This window comes from Ziziphus jujuba, chromosome 1 (genome assembly GCF_031755915.1).
Source record: "Ziziphus jujuba cultivar Dongzao chromosome 1, ASM3175591v1".
NCBI lineage: Eukaryota > Viridiplantae > Streptophyta > Magnoliopsida > Rosales > Rhamnaceae > Ziziphus > Ziziphus jujuba.
The window spans coordinates 24,220,444-24,245,158 of record NC_083379.1 but is presented as its reverse complement, the minus strand read 5'-3'; the positions used below and the strand labels follow the sequence as shown (position 1 = coordinate 24,245,158).

The window sequence follows — 24,715 nt, the reverse complement described above, 5'->3', positions numbered from 1 at the left end:
GAGTTCATAAATGGACTTGTGGTATTTAAATATTTTGATATTTGATTTGAAGTTTTAAATCATCTTGGAAATTATTTGATTGAGAAAGCAGATTGAAAATCACATGATTCTAAGCATGTTCAAATATTTTAAAGTTTTATGTACTTAAAATTGGTTTATGGTGAATATATTTCACTGTGGTATTTCTGGTTTTAGCATGAACTGATATTTTGAAAATTTTGAAATATTTAAATAAGCGGTGGAATTTAAATATCAAATTATGATTTATAATACAGTATCGTTTAGAAAAGTACATATAATGTTACAGGATTGTTTAAGGATATTATATTGGTTATTTTTAATTGATGTACCATAGAGTACCAGAGTGTCGGTTCAGTATTATATTACAGCACACTGGGTTTGCCATAGTACTATGAGGTTGGTTTCACCCAACGGTTTATTATTGCCACGGACCGTGAGGTCGGATTTATCTAACGGTTTATTATTACCACAGTGTTGTGAGGCTGGTTTCACCCAATGGTTTATTATTGCTATGGACTGTAAAGTTGGGTACGTCTCGACGGTTTATTATTTCCATGACACGTTTCGTATATTGAAAGTCGTGAGGTGGGTATATCCCACAGTTTATGGATTGGTATATCGTATGGTACATTGTGTACGTTTGAATATATTGTTGGTTTTCAAATATTATGGTTATTACTGCGCTTTCATATTTATTTTGTGGAACTACATTTAGAATATTTTATGCTCACTATTTATATCATGATTAAGACATTTTATAATATTACAATGGTCGTTCACTTTATACTTTTGAGCATTGATTTTATGCTATTAAATTGGGGTATAAGTTCGGATTTTGTGAAATGATTTTTTAAATGGGAAAATTTTCAAATGAATGGAATGAAAGGTCTTGAGAGAACTATTTTTATGGAAATAAATTATTATTTTTTTATTATACTATGCCACTCACTAAGATTTCTTTATCTCAGGTTTTATTTGTTTTAAATTCGTTCCACTAGATCTAGACAGTTAGTAGCAGTCTACCTTGTACTCAGTTGTCACTTTGTTCTTCTGCGACAGCAGCAGTATTTATCTTTTCTTATCTTACCTTTATCTTTCCGGACTCGTTCATTACTTATATGTACTTCTAAACTTTGTTAACACTTCTAGAATGCTCTGATCTATGTTTTGGACTCAGTAGAAACCATATTACTTTTGTGTGTAGTAATGGCCTGTGGTACTATAGGTCAGTTGTGGACTTGTGCTGTTGTGGACTTATTTTATATTTATATATTGAGGTATTATTGATATTGCTGATGTTCGTTGTCCACGTTTTAAGGTGAGGTTCCATAGGATACTCTCTAGAGATAGTTCGGTGGAACTTCACTAGGTAGGATCACCCAGGAGATCCTGGGAGGATTCCTGGGGCAGGTCCTATCAAGCTTGCTTTAAAGAAAATGTCTAAGACTGCTTTTGGTGATTGGATGATTACTTTAGCTAAATCTTGTTTAGAAGAGATCAAATTGGGGTTAAAGGTTTCTCTGACGAGTTTTTTAGGAAAGAATGGATGCTTATGCTGTTTTAAATGATCTTTTATCTAAGTAGGATCAATCTTTGAGAGATCATTGTAGAGTTAAGTGGTTGGAGCAAAGGCATAGAAGCATGACTTATTTTCATGCCTTTCTTTGTTCTTAGAAAGCAAACTGTTATGTAGATATATTTTCTATTAATGATGTGATAACCTTTGATAGAGACTTATTTAAAAATCATATTTTAGGCTATCTTTTAAGCTTTTTTGAGATGATGTTCAGTATGATGCAGTTTTGGATGCTTTTGAAAATGTAATTCCTGCTTTGGTTTCAAAGGTGGATAATACTTACTGCTGTTTGTACTCTTAAGGAAGTTAGTGATATTGTTTTTTCCCTTGATCTTGGTAATGTTGTGGGCACTGATGGCTTTAGGCCAATTGTTTTAAGAATTTTTTTTGTATAAATTTAGTTCTAAAGTCTTGGCTAAGAAATTGGTGTCTGTTTATAGTAAAATTATTTTGGCTAACTAGTTTGGTTTTATTAAAGGTAGAAGTATTGAAGATGCATTGTTGGAACTTGTGAATGTGCAAATATATTGGATAAAAAGTGTGTTGGAGGCAATTTAGCTTTGAAAGTGGGCATTAGAAAGGCTTTTGATTCTTTGAGGTGGCTTTTATTATTCATGTTCTTCATTGTTTTGGCTTTTCTAATTTTTTTTTGGTTCTCGTATCTAGAAAATTTTTATTTTGCCTGAGTTTTTGTCCTTCTAAATAGGTCATTGAAGGTTTTTAAAAGTGTTCAAGAGAGATCCATTAAAGGGATCCTTTTTCTCCTTTGTTATTCGGCATTGCTAAAGATATTTAAATCGTTTGCTTTCCTCTTTGGTATCTACTAACCACTTGTTCCTATATCGTTTTCATTTCGTTTGGCTACTTCAACTCATTTTTTGCGTATAAATGATGTGATGAATTTTTATCGAGGTACTATGTCTAATGTGGTTACGGTTGTCTCTCCTTTTGCTGATTATAGTGCTTATCAGATCAATTTGTTAATTCGCAAAAATCCTTTGTTTTCTTTGAAATTTTTTTTTTTTTGGCTCGGCAGTAGGCTATCACCAACAATCTTGGTGTTCAAATTGGTGCTCTTTCTTTCAAATATCTAGGTGTGTATATTTTTAAAGGTACATCAAACCAATCTTATTTGCATCCGCTTATGGATAAATTTTTAAGTAAATTTTATTATTGGCAAGGCAAACTTTTGTCTACGACTAGTCGAATTTGTCTGATTAATTCTATGACTATGTTGATCTTTGTTCATTCTTTTGCTATTTATCATTGGCCTAAATCTTTATTAAAGGAGATGAATATTTGTATACTTAATTTTGTTTGGTTGCATGCATAATTTGGTTGCAGATCTTTTGTGTTTGAAATGCCCCCCAAGTTGCTAGGATCCCTTCAAAATCTATTGAAATTGTGCCTGTTTATTGGTTAGCTCCTAAGGTAGGATGGATCAAAATTAATACTGATGGTGTTGCTTTGGATTATCCTGGAGTGGTGGGCTGTGGGGGTGCTTTTCAGACTGCTTGGGTTTTGTGTTGCTTTTTCTAATGAAGCAAAGATTTGGGTTGTTATTCATGCTATTCGCTTTACTCAAATTTACTCATAGGCTTATTTATGGCTTCAGAATGATTCAACAGATGTGGCAAAGTTGATTCAAGATTGTTCGTTAGAGGTTCTTTGGTCTATTTGGCTTAGCTGGTCTTTCGTATTAACTATCTTTCTACTATTCCTTTTCAGGTGTTACATATATATTGTGAAGGTAATAAGGTTCCAGACGCCTTATCAAGCTAGCCTTTTCTATAGAGGTGGCAATTCGTGTTTACGTGTCATATTCGTATCGACCCGTTTAATAATCGTGTAAAAAATACTCAACTCTAACTTGACCCATTTATTACTTTTTAACTAATCCAACCTGTTTATAAACAGGTCAATCCGACACAATCCGTTTAACATGATTACTTTTTCACTGGTCGTGTTGACTTAACCTATTAACCCGAATATTGACCTATTAAACTAAAAATTAACCTATTTATTGAAAATTAACATATTAATTCAAATTTAATCTATTTATTAAAAATTAACTTATTTATTAATATATCTATTCTACTAACTTGAAAATCAAACTTCCTATTTGAAAATGATTTAAAAATAATAATTAAGAAAAACAATATAAAAATAATTTAAGTATTCAAAAATTAAGATGCAATATTTAAATTTTACAGTAATATACCTTCAAATTATATTTGCAAATCCTAATCCACAATACATAAATCTCAATACATGTGTTTTTATAAAAAATTACTTTTATAAAGTTTTTTAATTTATAATATTATTTATTTATTAAATAAAATATTATGGGTAAAATTATAATTTAAAATTAAATTTAAATGGGTTGTAATAGGTATATAATCGGGTTAGGTTGAAACTGACACGTTTAATAAATGGGTTATAACGGGTCAATTTTAAGTTAAATGGATCAATTCGAAAATGACACGATTAATAATTGTGTTATACAGGTTGATCCAAATCCATTTATGATAAACCCAAACCTATTTATTTCGTGTCATTTTCAAATTGTGTTGCCGTATTATAACCTAAATTGCCACCCTTGCCTTTCTACCACAAAAGAGTCTTGGTCTTTTTCTCTTCCTTCGGATTGTTTGGAAGCTCATTAAGATGATATGTGGGGAGATAGGACCTTTCACTTTTGTTAGTGTTTGGCATTGTTTTTCCCTTCTGAGGTTTTCCCTTTGGATTTTTTAGGTGTAGGGGTTACGACTTTTCCCTTTTTATTTTTGTCATATGTGAACTTTCTGTATTTGTTGTATTTTTATTTTGTTTATTAATTTATTTGTTTAGGGAGGTTTTTTTAGCTTAGGGTGCCTACATAATAAGGGTGTCTGGGCTTCTTTAATCTTCACAGTCATTCCCTTTTGGATTTTATTAATATCGTTATTATATAAAATATAATTATAGTTTTGAAACTATTACAAAGCCCCTCATTAAGTGTTTGCAAGTACTCTTCCTTTTTTTCCCATTTTTCTTCAGGCTATTTTATTATTTTGTCTTTTGATCTTACTAATGTCTACAACATAGGAGTCAATTATAGATGCTGGTGTGAGATAGGGTGTGTGTGGGTTGTGGTCAATGTATATTATTTTCTTGTTGTTGGCACATGATTATTTTACCATAGTTTCTACTTGTGTTTTTGGATATATTGGAAATTTATTTGGAATTAAAAGTAGGGTTAATATCATATATATCCCCCGTAATTTACTCCTATTTCAAAGTATATCTTGTGGTTTGAAATGTTTTAGAAACATCCTCTATCGTTAATCAATTTCCATCAAAATTAATGGTGAAAGGTAGAATTGTAATTACCTAAAATTAAAATTTAAAAAAGTGAATATTAAATATTGAAAACGGTGTAGACAGTAAAAGCTTTTTTGGATTTGGACAAACCCATTCAAAAAAGATCTGTTCTCTTCTTTCCATTTCTCTTTGATCTTCTCCTCCCCCCCACCTTCTGCAATGGCTAACAAAACCTAATTCCCAATCTACCAACCAAAGAATTATATCATTTGATCTCTTTATCAGCCAAAATAATTGTGAGAAAAAAAAGAAGAAAATGCATCATGGAAGTATTTTACCATGATTCCACTAATACTAATACCAAAGTGGCTTTGATACATTATTCACAACAATCAGATTCTCATCTACACATAATAAAAGGTTCTATGCACGCTCAAAGATATAAAACAATTATTTTGAAAGATGTATATATCATTATATATATATATATATATATATATATATATAAATATATATATATATTTATATATATATATATATTTATATATCCCTTTATTAATCCTTTTTATATGTATATGTCTTTTCTAACAAAACTTCTTTTAAAATTTCATCAACCAAAAAATTATAATTTTCTTCTATATAAAAAAAAAAAAAATGTTCTCTTCCTTTCTTTGTGTATCCTCTTGCATCCTCTTCTCTCTTACTCATAAAAAAAAGCAAAAGAATGATGTCAAAATTTCATTTAGAAACACATAAAAGAAAAATTTTGGTCGAAACTATGCCCATGTCTTGTATTTTTGCTCACATTCATGAAGCAAATTTTGTTAAAGTGTGGCTTTTAAGTTTTATGGTTTTAGGTTAACGATTCAGGGGAAAAAGATGAAGAGATTTTTTCTCCTCATTCCTCACCTCTCGTCTAATTCCAAATAAGGTGAGAGTTGATCTTGCGATGCTATTATCGGTGGAAGTGGTGGTAGGAGTGGTAGCGACATATTCATGATGGTGATGGTAATGAGGGCTTCCATAACTAGCAAAGTCAAAGACTTTAGAAGGAAACAAGGAACTAAAGAACGTCGTCCATAGCCAGAAGTGGCCACCTAAAGTTTGCAACGGTGCGCCGTGTATTAGAGATTTCATGTCGTTTAAGGGACATTTGGCCACTTCTCTACAGTTTCTACTTCTTCTTTAAAGAGTTTTACATTCCCAAGAAAACCACTGCAAACCATTGCAAGTGAGAAAGAAAGAGTTTTGCATCAATGTATTCTCTGAAGCTTGGATTTTTTTATTGCCTTCCTCATTGTGGAGTTAATCTTATTATTGTTATTATTATTATTTTGTGTAGAAATATTGAAAATAATCTAAAACCATTGGCAATAAAGGGAAGGGGAATTGTCTTTGGATGAAAAATGCTCAAATTTCTTCATATATTTCTAAAGATCTGTAAGGATATATGTATATGTATATATATACATATATTTAATATATATATGTTTATTTTTATCAGAAAGCATAAAATCTGTTAAGAGTATATTTTTACCTTTTTTCTATTATTATTATTTTTTATATTTTTGGAAAGAGATTTTTTTTTTGGACTGATGAGTAAAATTTTTTTTAGTATTTTTGACATAACATATTTTATTTATTTCATAATTATAAAGCAATAAACATTTTTTTAATGACATATTGTAAATTAAATTTAATATCTTTAAATATGTAAATATACAATAAAATTGAAAAATATATAATATGAGATAAAGTATTTTGATGGTAAAGTGAATAGTTAGTGGGTTTTTTAAAGTAAAATATTTGAATTAGCATATATTAATAAATATGCTAAAATTTAAATTAGTGTTTTTTTTAAAAAAATAATTTTTAAATGTAATAAGTCACTTTTTAAAAATTTTGGGCGTATTTATGACTTTTAATATCACCAGCTAGAATAGAAAATGTTAGAAGATGGAAAGGTGTTAACATAAAGGGTATTTTGAATTATTTCAAGCCACAAATTATTCATATGAAATAAATCCTTAAAAGTATTTATTTGAGAATATATAACCCTATTGTTAAATTTGATTATATAAAGATTTGGAATATAACATGAGCCAATTGAAACTTATGAATGATGATAGTAGTTTTATTTATATGCATATTTGGTTTTAATATGATTAGGCAAGATAAATAAATTTTGTCAAATATACATTCGACATGATAATTTCAATAGAAACCTATAAATTATTATATACAATTATATTATGTTATTAAGTAATGCAAAATTTTGTGAGGTCTAACTAATTTGCTCTTTGATATTTTCTAACAGTCTTTCAACAACAAATTTATTGGAATTGATGAAGATATAAGTAATGCTTACACAAATTTAATGTAAATCAGAATAAGGAAATAGAAGGGTATTTTAAAAATTTTAATAAAAGATGTTTTAATATTAAGTAGAAAAGACAAATTGTGCGACTGGAAGCCCCGTGATATTGAAAACATTGAGATTGGAAAATCGGCTCACGTTATTAAGTCCAGCCCAAATTGTCTAAAAGCCAAGTGTGGGGCCCCAAAAACATAAACCAGAAGCGTTTACTTGAATGTCGCTCCTAAGATCCCAAGCCACCAAAAACATAAAACATTTCCAAGACCAATATACAAAATAACACAACCAAAAAAAAAAAAAAAAAAAAAATTGACTTACATTGAAAAAAAAAAAAAAAAAAAAAGAGAAATTTTTAGAAATAAAAAAAAGTTCATCGAAATTAAAAACACACGAACAAAATTTTATTTTATTGTAAAATAGGTGAGCTGGAACAAAAAAGGTCAAAACGAAAAAGTATAAAAAGAAAAAGAGAAAACGAAAAAGGAAAATCAAATTGCTTTTGGATTTTTTTGTTTCTAAACCACATTAAGGGCATGTATGACAGAAGAAGACCGTTCATTTAAAAAACTCAAAAATTAAAAAAGAAAAGAAATTAAAATTATGGAAGGTGGAATTAGAGTGAGAAGGGACTGTTGGTGGTGTTATGTTGGTAAATTATTTGGCCTTTTCTATTTTCTTTTGTTCTTTTTATTATTATTATGCAGATTGTTATTGACATTCTTCCTTTCATATCAATCATCTAAAATAAACACCCTTTTTTCGCATTTATTATTTTATTTTTATTTCGTTGTTATTAATATTTTTGAAATATTCGATGATGATAATTCTACGCCTCTCTCTCTCTTCCTTGACTATCACGGTGTTATTTTAGTTAAAGGGAAAGAGAGGAATAGGAAGGAAAAAAAAAAAAAAAATTAGATTCTTCTCTGTTTGTTGGTTTGGAGGAACCCTAGTTTTTCTTCTCTGAGCTAGTTTGGGAAATTTCTGGGGGTTTGAAGTGGGAAATTTCTCTGCTTTGGATCTTGATCCTCTTCTTCAATGGAGGGTGGTTCAGAAGGGGAAGATCACAACATCAAGAATAGTGAGAATAATAATGAAAGTAGCAAAATTAATAATTCAAATGAGGGACAGAGCAAGCCCAAGCGCCAGATGAAGACCCCCTTCCAGCTTGAAACCCTCGAGAAAGCTTATGCCTGTATGTGCAATTCTACTCCTTTGCTCTGTTGTTTTTTTTTTTTTTTTTGGGGGTTTCTTTTTATTATAAATTTTATGCATGTTAGAGTAAATTTGTTTGCTTTTATTATTATTTTTGTTGATTTCTTTGTTACTGAGTTTTTATCAGTGGAAACGTACCCGTCGGAGTCGATGAGGGCCGACCTGTCGGAGAAATTAGGCCTCTCCGATCGGCAATTGCAGATGTGGTTCTGTCACAGAAGGTTGAAAGACAAAAAAGAAGGAGGACCCCCAAAAAAGGCGCGGAAAACTGTAGCGGCGTTGCCGGAATCTCCCATTGATGAATTGAGGGCAGGCCATGAACCGGGTAGTGACTATGGGTCGGGTTCCGGTTCGGGTTCTAGCCCGTTTGGTCATACTGAGTTACGGAATGCGGTGTCTAGGAGTGTCGGAGATGATATGCCGATGGGGAGGAGATACTACGAGTCCCGGCAGACTATAATGGAGCTAAGAGCGATTGCTTGTGTGGAGGCACAGTTGGGAGAGCCATTGAGGGACGACGGCCCGGTCCTTGGGATAGAGTTTGATCCGTTGCCACCTGATGCATTCGGGGCACCTTTAGGTATAACTAATGAATTTTGCTATTAGATTTGACGTCTGCTTTTGCAGCTCAGTACTAGTGGCTACCTTTTTTTTTTTTTTTTTTAATTTTTTTTTCCCAGTAGGATTTCATTGCTAAGTATAGAACTTGGTGCTTTAAATGTTTAAAGTAGTCTATATTTCCATGTTTTGGCAATTATGGATTTCAATTGCGTTTATTTCCATTTTTCCCCCCTAACAAACTGAAAATAACTTGGTTCTTGATGACTTAACAGCTGTGATTAGCTTATGCATGAGCCTTTCTGACTGATAAGTGGAATCAAGGGATAATGTGTTTTAATTAATTTGGTGGGTTCGCTTGATTGTATTTCAGAATGGAGTGCATGCCTCTTTCTTAAAAATTTCTTAATGAACTTACTGTACTTGGTCCCGTGTTCCTTTTAAGCGGGGTCAATCAAATGTTAGTTTGGTATCTACGTTTATTTGTGTGTCATGTCAATTAAGTGATAGATTTGAATTTATTCAACTTTTCTCATATTTCAGTGGTGTAGATAACTAGTTCAAAAGTTTAAGTACCACCCAATTTATCAGTTTGAAAATGTGAAAATAACAATCTTGTGTTACATATTTAGTTTTATGATCCTTTGCTATTTAGCACTTAAATCAAACTTGCCACACAAAGCTAAGCTCAGTCAAGAATTTAGCACATTTTTCCCTGATAATGTACTTTGAGCTCCGTTCAGTTAATGCATGTTCAACCATTTCCTTGACCCTGGGTGTTGATATTCTGCGTATGCATGTTTTGGTTGATAGCAACATTTTGTTTTATCGACAAAGAATGATCCCAAGTTAAGTTCGTTGGACAGAACTACTGAGGATCTATATTTAGTAACTATAACCTTAGGTTTATATTCTTACTGCACCCTAGGTGAGGATAGCCATTAGAACTGCTCTATTATGGTTCTGTAAACTTAGTAGACCAAAGACATATGATACTTGCATGTGGGAGAAAAGAAAAAGATCTATGAGGTCAGGTAAAGAAAATGTGTTCCCAAAGAAAGTTAAGGTCAAGTGGAGAACAAATGACCCTGAAAGTGGATATATATGTGTGTGTGTGTATATATATATATATATAGTTTTTTTTCCCCCTCTCATTTGGATAAATTTAACTAGGTAGGAAACTTGCCCTTGTTCCCTTTGTTATATCGACACTACTTCTTTAGAAAGAGTTTGTATACTTTTGTTCCAAAATTGTTTTTATCTGGGCCTTTATATTTAACAGATGTCTGCATGAATATGCTTGTTTGAAGAATTCTAGATTTTTTATTTTGTTTAGTTTTCTTGATGGTGTACGTATGGTATCTATTCCACCAATTTTTAAGGATTTTCTCTGTCAAGCAAACTTGGATTTTAACATATGATTATCCCTATTGCATGCTGGTGATTCTTCATTTTAGAATTTGAATTGTTCTTACTTGTACCATAAAATTTATATTCTGCCTAATCCTGATAGTATTGCTTTTACTGAAGCAGTTGCAGAACAGCAGAAGCGGTCTGGGCATCATCCTTTTGAGGGAAAATCATACGAGCGACATGATGCAAAATCAAATAAAGTTGGTGTCTTATCCTTCAAAAAAATATTTGTGTTTCCTGCATTGTGCATGCATCATTGTGGATGTGATCTGTTCCTTTTCTTTCCTTCTGTAATATGGTTAGTGCGTCTGATGAATATTGTAGTGGTATATTTGTCCCATTTATCACATGATACGATTTACAGCTACTCATTCTCGTAATATGTTTCAAATGAAAATGGTTCCTCTCATTCTCTCCTTTTGAAAAGACAAAAGCAAACTTCATTTTTTCTTTCTTTAAAATTTCTGTTTGTTTTGAGATATGTCATAGGAAGAAACATTCGGTACCTCTTTTCTTGCTGCTTAATGTGCCGTAAGCTTTCTGCTTAATAAGCTCTTCCCTAAACATATGTTGGCTTGAATTAAACAATGATTATTTATCTCCTTCCAAATAACAACAGCATGAGATCACAGTATCTCTAAGATATTTCTTTCTACTTGTCATTATCGTTCCCCTGGGCCAGCATCTTAGATTTCCTTGACTAGATTTTCTGTTTACTTACATAGCACTAGCTCATTTCTAAGTTTCTTCCATGAAGTCTGCTGATCCTACCCACATATAGGAAGAGATTATGTTGTGAAAAGTATTTACTTTTTATTTATTTATCAGCAGCCATTTTATACTCAAGCTGTGTGAGTTTCATCTCAGGCTACCACAAGGGTTCTCTATGAGTATCCATTCCTTCAGGACCAGTCTACTTCAGCAGTTGATGTTCTGCCTGGCAGAACTTCATCGTTTGCTGTAGTAAATGAACAGTTATCAAGGGCCCATGTTGTCCAAGGTCAAGTATCTCGAGTTCGTCTTTTGTCCCAACAGGACAAACAAGGAGTTGCCTTTCCATCACCACCTAGAGATGATGACCGTGTGCCACAAAGGGACTCTTTTACAAATAGTAGAATGATTAGTGACCATCCAATTATTGTCTCAGACAATCCATATGGGTCTGATGGACAAATTATCCCCAGTGATACCGTTTTGAGGATGGAGAGGAAACGCAAGGTATATAAGAAGGCTTTGAAAAGAATTTGGATAGTATTTGATTTACTATTAATTTTAAATACTACTTCCCGTCTGCCAAGGCTCATTTTTATATTTGTCTTGTAGAGTGAAGAAGCTAGACTTGCAAAAGAAGTTGAAGCTCATGAGATTCGTCTCCGAAAAGAGCTTGAAAAACAAGATAATCTTAGGCGAAAGGTTTTATGTTATTAATCATGAATCTCTGTTCTCTCAGTTTTATTTGTTGTATTCTTCTAAGATTTATATGACCTTTTGATATTGAAACTTTTCATCTTTAGAATGAGGAACGACTGAGAAAGGAAATGGAAAAGCAAGATCGTGAAAGACGGAAAGAAGAAGAGAGGTTGATGCGTGAAAAGCAACGAGAAGAGGAAAGATCAAGACGGGAGCAAAGGCGTGAAATGGAACGGAGGGAAAAGTTTTTGCAAAAAGAATCTTTAAGAGTAAGTTTAGGGTACAGTTATGTAAGTTATTCTTTTCTCATTGTTTGATAAGCTGGTTCAGCTGATATGGTTTCCACCTATGTGCTTCCCCACTGATTTTATTGCAGGCTGAGAAGAGGAGGCAAAAAGAAGAGCTTCGCAAAGAGAGAGAGGCAGTAAGACGCAAAGCTGCAATTGAGAAGGCTACTGCACGCAGAATAGCTAGAGAGTCAATGGAGCTTATTGAGGATGAACAACTTGAACTGATGGAAATTGCTGCTGCAAGCAAGGGATTATCCTCAATTATCAGTCTTGATCATGACACTTTGCAAAACCTTGAGTCATTTAGAGGTTGGTATTGCTTGACATGCCCAACTAATAATTCATTATTCAATGCTCCTAAAGCCAAAGTCCAACCTTTTTTTGGATTCTTCTCAGTTTATTGGATCTTAATGGGGAATTTTAACTTTTTAATTTTTTATTTTTTAAAGACATGCCTGATTATGTGGGAATTATATTTTCAAAAGCAGCCTTCTTGATTCACAAAATTGTTGTCTAACTGCCATAATTATTAGAGAATTATCATAAAGTCAGCTTTACCAAGCATCTAAAGAGGCCTATAATCAATCCCAAACGGGGCCTAAATCTTCGGAATTTCATTTCGTTTTGTTTTTAAACATAATATGTATGTATTTTCCTTTGGCTTACCACTTATTTATTTTGTGCTTTAGATTTGCTTGGTCAATTCCCACCTATGTCCGTGCAGCTGAAAAGACCATTAGCAATTCAGCCATGGATCAATTCAGAGGAGAATATTGGCAATCTTCTCATGGTGCATTCTAATGTCTCTCTGTCTTACTGTTCCTCCCTGCCTCCCATACACACACATACACTATTCTCCCATTTGGATAAACAATATTGGCACCCAAAAAAAAAAAAAAAAAAAAAAAAAAAAGAAAGTTCATCTTTTCTTTGTTGGGCATCGTCATTCAATATGTTATTTACTTGTGTGTACTACAGTGTTGGTAATATATCTTCTTCAGCATATCACATTATTCACCACTTCTTGGTCTTTTTTCTATATGTTTTCTTGCTTCGGTAACCATGTTGCTTCATGATAAGCTGGAGATAAATTTATTAATTTAGAATGCATCATTCCTTAACATATTAAGATAAAGGTGGTTATAAACTCTTCAATATGAATAGTGAATACTGCATTGGGTATTTCATTCTTCCAGTAATCAGTTATTGTATTTTTTAATATTATAGTTTTAGTAGTTAGTGGTTTCCTAAGGTCTAGGTAGTAGGTTTTACATCAACTCTATGCTGAAAAGTGCCAATATTCTTTGTTTATGTTATGATTTGATTAGAGCGTTCATAAATCACAAAAATATAGGTTACTTTCGTGCTGTGCCTATATCAAGTTCTACTTTCTGCAGTATTCATGTGAATGTTGTGAATTTTTTTTTTTTTTTTTCCTTTTTCAGATATGGAGGTTTTTGATTACTTTTGCTGATGTTCTTGAGTTATGGCCTTTTACACTAGATGAATTTATTCAAGGTTTTCATGACTATGTGAGTCACTCTTGTGCCCTTTTGTTTCAATTATCTGTACTCTAATTAGTTAAAAGTAGATCTCATAAGAATTTCACATCAGGATTCGAGGTTGTTGGGGGAGATTCATGTTGCTCTTTTGAAGTTGATAATAAAAGATATTGAAGATGTTGCAAGGACACCTTCTTCTGGATTAGGAACGAATCAAAATGGAGCTGCCAATCCTGGAGGCGGCCATCCACAGATTGTTGAAGGGGTAAGCTGTCCGTTTTGTCCCTAACATATTTATTTGTTTCACCTTGAAGCTTCCCACCATTGTTGTTATTGAATAACTTTTTTCTTTATTCTACTGAATTTTTCAGGCATATGCATGGGGCTTTGACATACGCAACTGGCAGAGGCACCTGAATCCATTGACATGGCCTGAAATATTCCGACAGTTAGCGCTGTCTGCTGGATTTGGGCCACATCTGAAGAAAAGGAGTGTATCATGGCCATGCTTGCCTGATAATCATGAGGTTTTCTTCCCAATTTCTTTTTTATTATTTATGTAATATCCCTTTTTATCAGATTAGATTTATGTCCTAAGGCTTATGGATTTATGAATCTGAAAGTTTGGTTTGAATCCAAACTAAATGTCATAAAATATGTTTAACACGTGTTAAAATATTTAAATTCATTAAATTAAGTGTAAAATTTCGGCAACCAATCATTGTCTATTTTAATTGTCTATCAAACTAGGAGAGAGGGAGTTCCCTTGGGGACAGCCCAGCAAAGGGGGTTGGATGGATAAACGGGCTGATTACTGTTTGTGTGTTCAAAAACTTTAGTTTAGTCAAAGGATGGATGAAAGGGCTGATTACTGTTTCTGTGTTCAAAAACTTTAGTTTAGTCAATGTGTGACTAAATACCCAAAATTTGTCCTAGCGCTGAACCTGAGGCATGCATCAAGACATTTCTCAACCATGCTAAGAGCCCTATGTTTTAGGAGGATACTGTGAGATAGTTGTATGCATGCCAGCAGAAAAGGGTATGTTGACAATGATTAAGAGGTAAGAAGAATATCATGATGCAATATGGTTTACTTACCTAAAGGGAAAAGCATGATGAAGTTCAGTAAGTAAGACAGAAGATGGTAAAAGCTTGGCAATTAACAAAAAGAGAAGTTATGTGACTTATGTTATAAGCAGGAGAAAGGAAAATTTTAAAATTGGCTACTTAGGAAATCCTTCTTAAAATAAAAATTTGTGAGCAAATCAAATGATTGTCATCAAAGTTGATCCGGGACTATAATGGCTTCTTGTCGGGCATCATATTGGTTGGTCCAGGGCTTGATGACTTAGATTTTTGGCATCTCCATGGAAATGTGTTCATTGTTTCATGTTAACGTTGGGCTACATTAAGGCTTCTGTTACTGTTCAAAGTTTGCATCATCTTTAGGGTATCAGATGTTCAATTTGGATCCTTATCCCCTTTTGCCTGTTGTTTATTTTTAAGATTAAAAGTTGTGGGGGTGTTATACATTATGGCAGGGTAAAGGTTGTGAAGATGTAATTTCGACACTCCGCAGTGGTTCAGCAGCTGAAAATGCATTTGCAATAATGCAAGAGAAAGGATTATTACTTCCACGAAGATCTAGGCACAGACTTACTCCTGGAACAGTCAAATTTGCTGCTTTTCATGTTCTTTCACTTGAGGGAAGCAAGGGACTTACAGTATTAGAACTTGCAGATAAGATTCAGGTGAGCTTTGAATGCCACGAGCAGAATTCTTTAATGAAGAGGTGATTTATTTTATTGTGCAGCATTATCTGCTTGACCTGCTGTGTGATTATATCCCTCTTTCCTGATTTTTTTTTTTTTTTTTTTTTTATATAATAAGAAATCTGGACTTAGGGACCTGACAACCAGCAAGACCCCAGAGGCTTCAATTTCTGTTGCTTTGACCAGGGATGCTAAGCTTTTTGAAAGAATAGCTCCTTCAACGTATCGTGTACGAGCTGCTTACAGAAAAGATCCTGCTGATGCTGAGGCCATACTTTCAGCAGCCAGAAAGAAAGTTCAGATATTTGAAAATGGATTTCTAGCTGCAGAGGATGCTGATGATGTAGAAAGAGATGAAGACTCTGAATGTGATGATGTCGATGAGGACCCTGAAGTTGATGAGCTAGCTACTCCATCAACTGCAAACAGAGACTCTGATCAATATAATGAAGTCAATACTTGCTTAGAAAGTGGGAAAGAAAATTTATGCAATGATCCACTAAATCTGCAAAATGAATTTGATAAGGATTCCTCTTCCGTTCCTTTGATAGCTTCCAAGGATGTGGACTGTTCAAGTGCTACCACTGAGCAATATGTTGTTGGTGAGGACAGAAATGCAAGTAATCCTGAAGAAGAAAATATGGAGATTGATGAGAGCAAGTCAGGTGAATCTTGGACTCAAGGACTTACAGAAGGGGAATATTCTGATCTTAGTGTAGAGGAGCGTCTTAATGCTCTTGTTGCCTTAATTGGTATTGCAAATGAAGGAAACTCTATCCGTCTTGTTCTTGAGGTTAGCATTACTTTTTCAAATTCATAAACTATTATGCAATCTTTTCATTTAATAATTAGAATCTAGTGTTGTATCTTGAGTTTGATAAACTTTTCAACAGGATCGTTTGGAAGCTGCAAATGCTCTTAAGAAGCAAATGTGGGGAGAAGCACAGCTTGATAAAAGTCGCTTGAAAGAGGAGAATATATCCAAATTAGATTTTCCATCCTCAGTGGGAACCAAAGCCGAAATGCATCTTGCTAGTTCTGTTGTGGAGGGCAGCCAAAGTCCATTACCAGATCTTGATAATAGAAATATTGAAGCATCTAATAGAAATAGTGAAGCATCCCCAAGCATTGCAGAAAATCAAAAATTAGTTAATGTTTCTCACATTATTCCGAATGACCTTAATAGTGTTCCTGCAGAAAAAACATCTGTAGCTCCTGATTTTTCTATGGGTCCTGATAACTTTTTGACTCAGCAACAGGCTTTTGCAAATAAAAGGTCACGTTCACAGTTGAAATCTTATATTGCCCATAGAGCTGAAGAAATGTACGTGTACAGGTCCTTACCTCTTGGTCAAGATCGCAGGCGTAATAGGTACTGGCAATTTGTTGCCTCTGCTTCCAGCAATGATCCCGGTTCAGGCAGGATCTTTGTTGAATTGCATGATGGAAATTGGAGGCTTATTGACACTGAAGAGGTACGTAGGTTTTTATGGACATCGATATTAGATTCGTGCATGGCAGCATTTGTGTTATGTATCTTCATGTTATTTATGGGTTATTTATTTAGTTATTGTTAATATTATTATTATATCTATATATATATATATATTTATTTTTCCTTTTTAGCGGCGGAGGGGCAGGGGCAAGGAGGGAAGTGTAATAATGTGTTAATGTGGGTAGTTCAGTTTCATGCTAGCATACCTTATGATTTTATGTATTAAACTTGTGGTTGATTAAGCATGGCTCCTGTTACTTTTTGAATTCCTCTTCTGCGTGGAATGTTTTGTTGCTCTATCTAATGGTTAAGTTAGTTCTTGAGGTGATGATTGTTAGAATACAAAAATTTATTGTATACCCGGTATGTGCAGGCTTTTGAGACTCTATTAGGGTCTTTGGACTCACGTGGAATAAGGGAATCCCATTTACGCTTGATGTTGCAAAAGATTGAGGCATCCTTTAAGGAAAATGTTCGAAGGAATGTGCAGTGTTTGAGCACCGTAGGCGGAAATGGAACTGTTGTCAAAAATGAAGTGGATGAAATGAATTCTAGTCCTGACTGCCATGCTGCTTTTGACAGTCCAAGTAGTACTCTTTGTGGTTTAAATCCTGATTCAATTGAAACATCATCTTCTTTCAGAATTGAGCTAGGCAAAAGTGAAACTGAGAAGAAGGCTGCCTTGAGAAGGTATCAAGATTTTCAAAAGTGGATGTTTAAGGAATGCTTGAATGCATCAACGTTATATGCCATGAAATGTGGGAAAAAGAGGTGTGCACAGCTATTGGAAATTTGTGATGGTTGTCTCACTACTTACTACTTTGAAGATTCCCACTGCCTTTCTTGCCATCAGACCTTTGGTACAATGGGTAATGATTTTAAGTTTCCACAACATGTGATTCAATGTAAAGAGAAAAGGAAATTAGAGCTTCAGGATATCCATATTTTAGATACTGCTCTTCCGTTAGGAAACAGACTGCTCAAGGTTTTGTTTGCTCTCATAGAGGTGAGTGTGCGTCTGTGGAAATGACTAATTGCTATTATGATTTAACCTGGCATCTACGTGTTTGGACTTTAGATCATTCGTGTATTTTAACTGACAGGTATCTGTTCCACTAGAAGCTCTCCAATCCTCTTGGATGGAGGACTTTCGAAAGAATTGGGGTGTGAAGTTGAATGTGTCATCATCCGTTGAGGAACTTCTACAGGTTTCTTTATTTACTTTTTGAGTTCTATAAGTTGTAGTCATGATGGAATCATACATTGTAATGCATATTCTTCATGTGACGATACATACAATACACTTCTTTTCCATTGGTCCTGAGATGGTTAATGGAGATACTATTCTCATGCAGAGTATTTGGTTTGCTAGTGCTACAATAGTTTTGGATTACAAATTCTAGTAGACGCGTATGTACATCATAATAACTGTTTTTGTAGTCACATTAATTTTATTCATAATAAATATGGAAGTGTTTAATCCGTCATCAGTTTCAAGGACTTTTAGTTTCTTTTATGTGATAATTTTGTTTATAGCACATAGTGGAATGTGATTCTTGAACAAGTGTAAAATGAGTTTTTAGAAATTTAAACAAAGAATGTTTTTCTCCATAAAACAAGTTTGCCTTTGTACATGCTCTAAAATTTTGGGATTATCACCTTAATATTATGCCTTTGTCCTCTTCATCTTATTGCAGCTCTGTGGTCTAAGTGTTAAAGTAGAACATCGCATAATGCATTGATTAAGCTCTGTCTTGATTTGTATTTGAAGCCAGCAACTGATAATCATTATTGTTTCGTATAATGTTTCATAAATTCGGCGCATGATTAGTTGCTAATCTGGACAAAATTTCTTGCAGATATTCACTTTGTTTGAGAGTGTCATGAAACGGGACTTTCTTTTGTCAAACTTTGCATCAACAGGGGAATTGCTGGGCTCCTGTAGTCAGCCAGGGGCTGCCGCACATGATTACTCAGATCCTGGATCAGTTACTGTACTTCCATGGCTACCACATACTATTGCAGCTGTGGCTTTGAGGCTTTTTGAGCTGGATGCATCAATTATATATGTACCACATGCAAAACCTGAGCCTGTTGAAGCCAAGGAAGTCAAAGAATATATAGTGAGTTTCTTTTTCACCTTTTCCCCCCCCTATAGGATTGTCCCTTCCTTCCTCTTCTGTCTGTTATGGAGAATTGTCTTGAATATCGATTGAGAAAAATGTCGTAAAATCAATATGTGCAACTCTTAACACAGAATGCTATGCAGTTGGTTATTCTAGTGTCAAGGCCATTCTTACATGTATGGTTTGCTTTTGGCCCATCCTTGGTGGGCCATTAATAGGCACAAGTATCCATTGATAAGCGCAAGTATCACATATTTGCTAAATTTGTTGTTTTATCCATCTATCTATATGTTGAATTGATATCATTTATATTATACTACCTTTCACCTTTGTTGTAGAGCAAGCAATTTCTTAACTTATTTTATTTATTTATTTTTAACCTTATGCACAGAAACTTCCCACAAGATTTGCTCCTTCAAGGAATGATAAAGAGATCGAACTAGCAGAACTAAGCCACAGGGAACACATGAAAGAGGAGAACTTTGCTCATCTAAAAAGTGCACGTAATAACTACAGACGTGGTAAAGGGGGTCGTGATCAGCGCCGTGGTAAAAAGTTGCAACGAAGAGTTAACAACTCCAAATCTAGTGCTGCCCGAAAAAATGCTAGAACCAATGAGAATACAACTCAAGGATTAAGACAGCTGGGACGAAGGCCACTTGGACAAGGAGGTGCACGGGGTCGCCGTACTATTAGAAAGAGGAGAGTAGAGAACAGGGCTGTTGAGGAGACACTGCTAGGCCACATCGCTGACACTCGCAGCAGCCCTGAGAGTGGAGGGGAATCACCAAGAAACCTGGATGAGGAATGGGATGATGAAAAAATCAATAACATTAATGTGAAAGGTGATGATGTTAATTCTGTAGAAGCAGTGGAATCCGATGACAACAATGCCCAAGCAGAGGAGTATGAGCAAGGAAATTGGGAGCTTGGCTACGATGGTGTTTCTGGTGGGTGGAATGGAGATTTAATGGAAGTGAGTGATGAAGATGTGGATGCTTCTGAAGATGATGATGATGATGATGACAATGGCATTGAAGAGGTTGGTGATGGAGATTCAGAAGAAGATGTGGATGTCAGTGAGGAGTCGGATGGAATACCGAACAGGATTGAGAATGATGAAGGCTCTGAGTCAGCAGTTTCTGAAGATTACAGTGATGATTGAGATATCAATGTCAATTGATTGGTCCATTAGCATCTAATACATGTATGCTGCATATTATTTTTTATTGTGCAGCTTCACTAGCGGCCAAACTAGTATTAGGGGATACACAGGTCAACAATTTCCCCTTGTTTCTTTTCATTTGAAAATTTTTGAGTTAATGGTTGAAACCGTAACTTGGTAGAGGTAAAAAAAAGTACTTGATTAGATCTCCAGTTGTAATTCGTTAATGGAAATAGGCATTGTATTAATCGTGTAACAGAAAATTATCCAATAAAGGTAAAGCAAGTTATACTTCAATATATGTTTTGTATGAATCTCGACGCCGGTGACAATTTAAGAATCTTAGAGCCTATTTGATCATTAGATTTCAAAATAGTTTTGTATTCTATAAAACAGAAAATTATTTTTAAAACAAAAAATTATCTTTTTGGTCATTAGTTTTCAAAAATAATTTTAAAAAATAAATTAAAAAAATAAAATTTAGAAAACATTAAAATGATATTTTCTGTTTTTTGTTTTTTAATTTTGAAAACCATTTTCAAATATTATTGGCTAAATATTTTTGTTTTTTAAAAATAAATAAAAACAGTTTTTATTTATTTATTTTTAAAATAATGTTTTGAAAATTGAAAATAGAAAACATGGCTGTGAGCTATACAGTTGCATTTCATACGGTAAAGATGATTTCTTTAAAGCAAGTACTATGTACTAAAAAATTCACCCAAAAAAAAAAAAATACTATGTAATAAAAAATGCAGTTACATGAAATTTTTTTTTTTTTCAATAAATATTCTTTTTGGTAACAATGGGGGATCAATGACCCAAAAATTTTTGTATCCCTACAACTGGTTTTAATATATGATTCTCCCCTTTAGGAGCTTTATGTAAATACCAATGTAGGTGGCTGAGAATGGCAAGGTAAATAGCCATAACATATTATTAAGCAAGAAAAATGGGACACTCGAATAAAGTGTATATTACCAATCATGGTTTTATATGTAATGGCTTACAAATAACTATAAATAAATAAAAGACTTAATCTGCCTGATATATATATATATATATATATACACACATTACAAATAACTATAAATAAATAAAAGTCTTAATCTGCCTGATACACATATATATATATATATATATACATATACACACACCCCCTCAGGTGTGTTTAACCTTATTATTATTAGCTTATTTGTTTATAGAAAATTGAAAGGGTGTTGAACAATTCAATTCGCACAGATACTTGTCCATGCCCACTTCAAGTGCCACAGAACAGAAGAAACTGAAAATACCGACTGTCCATACCTTCCATCGTTAGGCTGCTGAAGCTTGAAATATGTTACACCTGAAGTCATCAAGTTATACTCAATTTAACATCGGTAATTCATAAATATTCCATAAAACTCCATCTGCAGGCTTAAAGGAAAACATGCAGGAGGGGACCACATACGAATCAATAATATTGATTTTCCAAAACCATCACAATCCTGTTTACTCAGGGGACAAAGTTGATAGCCGGATTAATCAAAATTATTGAGTACTTTCCTTTTGGAAGAAAATTTGTTTATCCTTCTTTATTTGTCTGAATAACTAAATGTGTCAAACCATACAAAGCAAACTATTGATACAACTCCAGTCTCCAAGCCACGTCCAAAAAAACATATCCACAAGGGAGTTTCAAAATCTCATATTACAACCTTCTCTGCAATCCAATCAGGGCGCCAGAAGTTTCTTAATTCCGGACTTCTGCTCTGAAGTCAACCTGGTTGGGAATTTGATGTTGAACTTGATCCTTAAGTTGCCCTTTCTTGAAGGTTCTTTTGGTATTGGCATTCCTTCCTTTGGCACCACCTCTTCGTAGTTTGGATGAATCACACTGTTGATGGGAATGGTGAGGCTTCTTCCATCTAGCGTGGTGAGATGGACGGTATACCCTGTTAAAGCTTCTGCCAAGGAGATCTTCAGCGTGACAACTAGGTCGTTTCCATCCCTTGTGAATGTGCTGTGTGGCTTCTCATCGATAACGAATACGAGATCCGCAGGAATAACATTCGGCTGCTCATTACCCTTCTCTGGGAATGTGATTTTTGTTCCCTTTTTCCAGCCAGGCTTGATTTCAATGGTTAGGATTTCTTCCACTGGCAAGGTCTTCCTGAACAGTAAGATAATAGACAAGTCAAGACCCAGAAAAATTAAAAATGGCGCTGCTACAATTGCTGGAAAGAGGACAAGACATAAGATAGAATACAAGATAAAACCAACTGGGGCAAATGGTGAATTCAACCGTAATTTCCACCATCAAAACGGACATACCAGAGACGAACAACAATGACAATGGCTAAACCTGAAGTCCACCTTCAGATAAATTTCAAGGAATACAAATAACCAAGTTCCATTCAATATATCCAATTCTCAATATACTAGGAGACATATTATTCGCATGCTCACCTAAAAATATATGCAGGACACTCAGAGCCACAACCAGATGAACTACAAACCAAAAATTTAACACCAAAACGAATATGCAGAGACTAACAGCATGCATATATACATATGGCCAAATGCAAGCACGATTAGAAGAACTTACCCACTGGCATCAGCAATTTCCCTGGAGATCTTCATCTTCTTAGTAGTCCCCTTATAAAGCTCCTCTAAGCTACAGGGCAGTGTATTCTCTATGGGCGGAGCCTTTCTCGGAGCGTGACTCATTGGCCTACTTTCCCCAAATGAACTAAATATGTCATCCCCAAACATCCCACCGAAGGATCTCGAACCCCTCATGCCACTGCCACCGCCGACACCACCGGGACCTCCCATTCCTCCAAACGGACTTGAAAAGCCAAAGAATTCAGCAAAAATGTCGTTGGCATTTCGGGGGTTGAATCTGAAAACGTTCGGACCATCCCCAGTTTGAAAGAAGGTAGCACCACCACCGGGTCCCCCTGCATCAGGGGGCGGAACTTGCCCTTTTAGACCTTCTTCTCCGTATTGATCATAGATTGCTCTTTTTTGGGGATCACTCAGGACCTACAATATCAAGGAGTTGTCAGATTCCAGCACAGTGCTATAATAAATTAATATCCAATAGAATGAAATTTCCAAAGGATTGATTTGAGAACATTTTGGGCGCGAAACTTCGTTGCTGCTTTTTCAACATTTTGGATTAACTTTGAAAGATAAAAACAGAGAAATTGAATCTGGTCATGCTAAAAAGGTAAGGATCCATAAACTCCAGAGTAAAAAAATGAGAAATTGATATTATTTATAATTAATTAAGGATGATCCTCAAAAGCGAATTAAACAAAGCCAAATTTGGAGAGGAAAAAAAAAAAAAAAAAAAAAAAAAACTAAGATAGAAATTGCTCTGTTTAGTATTACTAAAAAAGCCCCAAAAAAAAAGAAAAAATCAAAAAAGGGTGAAAAGTCCATGCAAATCAGTCTTCTGGGGAATGGATTCTTTGCACTCATATACACAAAATTACACAAGAATATGACTGGATATCCTAAACCTAAGATGGAAGAAAAAGAAAAGATTGACTAACCTCATAGGCCTCAGAGATCTGTTTGAATTTGGCTTCAGCTTCTTTCTTGTTGTTGGGGTTCTTATCAGGGTGCCATTTCATGGCAAGCTTTCTGTAGGCCTTCTTCAAATCATCATCCTTTGCGTTCTTATCAACCTGCAAAACCTTGTAATAATCAACACCCATCTTTTTCTTCGACCACTTTTTTTCTATTTTATTCTTTTTCTTTTCTGCTGCCGAGAGAGCAGTTTTAGCTTGTACAATTTCAGCGGCTACGGAGGTTGTTTATTGCTTCTTCTTCTGGTATATATGATTTCGATAATGCTATTGGTGCTGGCTTTTGGTTGTCGTAGTTTTGCTTGGAAAAGATTTGGTGAGGTGGTGAATATGATATAATGCATAGAGAGAGAGAAGGACAAGGATTTGTCTGGAAGAAGCGGGAGAGATGGATGCCAGAAAGCTGTGGAAGTTTCCAGATGGAATTCTCAAACTTCACCGTTTCTTCTTACTGTTTCTAAGTATGACCCTTTTTTTGTTTGTTTTTTTTTTTTGACAATAATTTTACCCACGTCCTAATAAGTGAATCTCCCAAACAAATCAGTTATTTTTAGATGGCGTTTTATCCCTCCTATTATTTTTGGGTTTTTTTTTTCTTTGGTTTATTTATTGGTAAGTTCATATTATTTTTGTTTGTTTTTCTAAGAATGGCAAAAAAAAAAAAAAATGCATAATATTTCTAAATCAACCCAAAACGAGAACTTAGCTGTATTATCAATGATTTAACCATAGAATCAAAATATGTATAAATCAAAACGTGCTTTGAATAAAATTGTTAAAAGGAAAAATAAGCCAAAATCTTCATTCAATTGCAATGCAAAGCGAACCAATTTTGCAATATTATGGCAAAAAAACACTTAGAAAAGGAGCAAATCGTTCATGCCAACCAAAATAAAAAAATAAAAAAAAAA

General features: G+C 34.1%; 2 protein-coding genes across 4 annotated transcripts; one reads left to right on the top strand and one right to left on the bottom strand.

Annotated features, from left to right (window-relative positions):
• The first annotated feature begins 7,637 nt into the window (after nucleotides 1–7,637).
• LOC107425212 (homeobox-DDT domain protein RLT1) lies at nucleotides 7,638–20,520 on the top strand. Of its 3 annotated transcripts, none has more exons than XM_048467299.2 (18): nucleotides 7,638–8,472; nucleotides 8,620–9,072; nucleotides 10,581–10,663; nucleotides 11,331–11,681; nucleotides 11,787–11,876; nucleotides 11,978–12,142; nucleotides 12,250–12,472; nucleotides 12,853–12,953; nucleotides 13,609–13,695; nucleotides 13,778–13,930; nucleotides 14,037–14,192; nucleotides 15,207–15,416; nucleotides 15,556–16,230; nucleotides 16,331–16,912; nucleotides 17,306–17,938; nucleotides 18,036–18,140; nucleotides 18,792–19,055; nucleotides 19,450–20,520. In XM_048467299.2, the coding sequence occupies exons 1-18, from the start codon at nucleotides 8,316–8,318 to the stop codon at nucleotides 20,221–20,223; spliced, it is 5,262 nt and encodes a 1,753-aa protein (XP_048323256.2). In that variant the 5' UTR covers nucleotides 7,638–8,315; the 3' UTR covers nucleotides 20,224–20,520. The 3 variants fall into 3 exon arrangements, with proteins under 3 accessions (XP_048323256.2, XP_060669124.1, XP_048323257.2); XM_048467300.2 differs by having other exon boundaries at nucleotides 7,639–8,472; nucleotides 10,584–10,663; XM_060813141.1 differs by lacking the exon at nucleotides 13,609–13,695.
• Nucleotides 20,521–21,178: 658 nt separating this feature from the next.
• Nucleotides 21,179–24,213, bottom strand: LOC107425032 (uncharacterized). The gene is made up of 3 exons (XM_016034963.4): nucleotides 23,769–24,213; nucleotides 22,814–23,253; nucleotides 21,179–22,378 (listed from the first exon to the last, which is right to left on the bottom strand). The coding sequence occupies exons 1-3, from the start codon at nucleotides 23,931–23,933 to the stop codon at nucleotides 21,940–21,942; spliced, it is 1,044 nt and encodes a 347-aa protein (XP_015890449.3). The 5' UTR covers nucleotides 23,934–24,213; the 3' UTR covers nucleotides 21,179–21,939.
• Between the last annotated feature and the right edge of the window lie 502 nt (nucleotides 24,214–24,715).